The 3,244-nt window shown below is 31.3% G+C and overlaps 1 protein-coding gene across 1 annotated transcript; it reads left to right on the top strand.

Moving 5' to 3' along the window:
• Positions 1–252: 252 nt before the first annotated feature.
• Positions 253–2,136, top strand: LOC130731622 (uncharacterized). Its single transcript, XM_057583896.1, has 6 exons — positions 253–329; positions 421–618; positions 712–879; positions 990–1,043; positions 1,251–1,394; positions 1,654–2,136. Exons 2-6 carry the CDS (start codon positions 445–447, stop codon positions 2,023–2,025), a joined length of 912 nt encoding a protein of 303 aa, XP_057439879.1. The 5' UTR covers positions 253–329; positions 421–444; the 3' UTR covers positions 2,026–2,136.
• Positions 2,137–3,244: the final 1,108 nt, after the last annotated feature.

The following is a 3,244-nucleotide window of genomic DNA, read 5'->3' on the forward strand; positions in this document are numbered from 1 at the left end:
TGAATGCGAAAGCGTTGCTTGGGTCACTCTTTATACACAGTGCTTCTGATTTGTGTGAGATTGAGTTGAGGTCAGAGCCTGTAAATAGCACACTCAGAAAAACACGTTAGAGTACCACAATTGTTCATATCAAAATGTTAACTTGTAATCATCAAAACATAGAGTTGTACTACTAGATCAAAACTTGATCTTACAACTGGATGTTTAATATTTTTATTTTCTTTGGATCTCGGTTTCAATAGACAACTTTGGGGTACATTGTTGATTGCGTTGATATTAAGAAGCAACCCGCCTTTGACCACCCTTTACTAAAGAATCATAAGTTACAGGTACACTCATTTTGATTATGTTTAACATCTAGTAATTTTTTATTTATTGCATTTCCCCATTAAATGTTCATTTTCTTTTCAATAACGCTAGCTTAAGCCAAGCTTTCAAAATATAATGGGAAAAGCTGATGAGAAAAATTCAAGCGCTAAACTTATTGGATTTGGGCTTGAGAAAAATCAATGTCCAGTTGGAACTGTTCCTATTCGGAGGACAACAAAAGAAGATCTCATACGAGGAAAATCACTATTTAACTATCCCATTTTGACAACAGGCCAACCAGGCACTCATGTAAGTTTTCCCCGGTACAAGCTTAGTTTATTTCTACAAGTCACATCTAATGTTTCAATTTTGGAATATTTATGCAAAACTTTGAATTTATAGATTGCCGAAGTAACTTATGGACCATTCGGATTTAAACGTTTTTATGGAGCTAGTGGATCTGGTAGCCTTTGGAATCCAAAAGTTAACCATGATCAAACAAGCAACTCTCATATGTGGGTTCAAAATGGACAGGGAGATGGTACTAATAAAATCACTGTTGGGTGGCATGTGAGTTTTAATTTACCTATAATGAAAATATTTTATTTTTTGTTCTAAAGTTATTTAATTTATGTATTGACTCAAAACATTATACATTATATCATTTACATTAATGTCAGGTGTCTCCAAAATTATACGGTGATTATGAAACTCACATTTATACAACATGGACGGTAAGAATATGATTACTTATATTTTGTATCTTTACTTACTTCGTACATTAATATACTCGATTTGTTCATAAAATGGGGGTCTTGTTAAAATTAGTTTTTTATTATTCAAAAAATTAAATCTAAATTTTATTTTAAATTTGAGGTTACAAAAAGAACATGTCTTTCATTTATTTTGGAGTTAACTAACATGAAGTAAAAAAATGACAGTCTGACAATTTCAAGAGGACTGGATGCTACAATCTTCAATGTCCAGGTTTCGTTCAGATAGACAGACAACTTCATGTTGGTATAGCGACTAAAACATCTACCTACGGTGGAGATACCGAAGAGCTCGACTTTTCTCTTTCACAGGTATGCTTGTGCTATAAATTTTTCGTAAAATGTGTGTTTAAATTATTAGTTTAATTTGAAAGCAGAAATTCTTCTTTAAACAATTATGTAGTCAAAATCACATTAAGCGTAACAAACCATGCTCTAAGGAAGAGAATACTATAAACATGTTATGAAATAAATTTATATGCTTCAAAAAATTAATATAATGACAATTCTTAAGTAATAATGTGTGGAGGTTGATGATAATATATTCATAATTTTTTTTAAATGTTTTCAGGACCCAAGCACACAAAATTGGTGGGTGACCATCGAACATAAGAACATTGGATATTTTCCAGCAGCTTTATTTACCAACATGAAGTGGGTTGATAGAGTAGGATGGGGTGGGACAACCACAACTCCTGCGGGTACTCCTAGTCCTCCAATGGGATCTGGGCATTTTCCTGACCGTATCTATGAACATACATGTTATTTTCGATATATGTCATATAAGGATGAATCAAGAAAGGATTATGGACCTGAAGAAAATGTGGCAAAGTCATTCTCAGACAAACCTAATTGCTTTGGTGTTGATTACTACGGGAATAAAGGATCACAAGTTGGATTTTCCGTCCAATTTGGAGGACCTGGTGGTTTATGTGGCAATTGATTAATAGTTTTTGTCAAGCTTTAATTTAATATTAAAAATAAAATAAAATAAATATTTTTTCTTAAAGAATTTTTTTTTCTAATAATATATGCACTCTGATACTTAGTATCATCGCTATTCTTTATTAACGGTTCATTTAGAAGAAAACAATTATTCTTATAATTTGTTCACTTATTATTTTAAAAGTGCATTAAGATATGTACAAAAAAAGGTACACTAAGATGATTTTTCTTTCAAGTAATATCATTTTGATAACAATGAATGAGAAAAGATAAAACGCATTCCATAGGATAAAATAAGAAAACTTATAATACTTTTACTAAAACTAATAAAATTAATTGCACTCCTTAATATGTATGTTTCTCCTCTATCAGGACAGTTAATTAAGAGTGGAGATAACATTTTGAAACCTACCTGGTGGAGTCCCCATCAATTTCATAAAATATGAAAAAATAGAAAAATTGATTATCCTTTATGTAAAGAGTTATCCTCTATGTAGAAAATGATACTTTAGAGTTGATTATATTTAGAGAATATGTTACCATCCTCCCAATGAGGGCCATTTAAAAAATGCTTGTCTGCAAGTCTTTTATAAATTTTAAACTAAATTGTTCTTGATCATAATATAATCTATATACTTTATAAAAGAACAACACTATAAGCCTCAATTAGCTGACGTGGCATTTCAAAACAACATTTATTATTTCTCTTTCATTCGAGTCACCATTCTCTGCCACCATTCTCTTTGTACGATGAAGATATTGAATAATGAGATGAAGCAGAGGGGGATGGGTAAGAAATTAGGGATTATTTAGTTCATGGAGTCCAACATATGTGTAACCATAGAAAGATTCAAAAGAGCGCGAAAATGAAAAATGGTGAAAGTTCTTACCATAGGAACATAAGAGATCGATGAACTTCAAAAGAAAGGGAAAATTATATTAAAATTTAGGGTATTTTAACATATTTTAAATATAAAATAATTTTCATGTAAAATATTCACTTCTTGCTTTCTACCATAGAATTTGCACATTGATAATCTACGACTATTAACAATGGTTCTATTAAAGTAGACTTAGGGATGACAAGATAACCCAAACCTGTGGGTACCCGCTCGAATCTGACTCGATTTGACTGGTAAAACCCGATATGATTGGGTTTGGTTTTGATATTGGTGAACTCGCACCTGAACCCGAACAATATATATAAAATTACAAAA

The sequence above is a fragment of the Lotus japonicus genome, chromosome 1 (assembly GCF_012489685.1).
Source record: "Lotus japonicus ecotype B-129 chromosome 1, LjGifu_v1.2".
Lineage (NCBI taxonomy): Eukaryota > Viridiplantae > Streptophyta > Magnoliopsida > Fabales > Fabaceae > Lotus > Lotus japonicus.

Bases quoted from the DNA above. Each gene is read 5' to 3' on its own strand.
- LOC130731622 (XM_057583896.1), top strand. From the start codon at position 445: ATGGGAAAAGCTGATGAGAAAAATTCAAGCGCTAAACTTATTGGATTT. The intron at 880-989 runs GTGAGTTTTAAT...CATTAATGTCAG, and splicing joins AAATCACTGTTGGGTGGCAT to GTGTCTCCAAAATTATACGG. The intron at 1,044-1,250 runs GTAAGAATATGA...AAAAAATGACAG, and splicing joins ACATTTATACAACATGGACG to TCTGACAATTTCAAGAGGAC.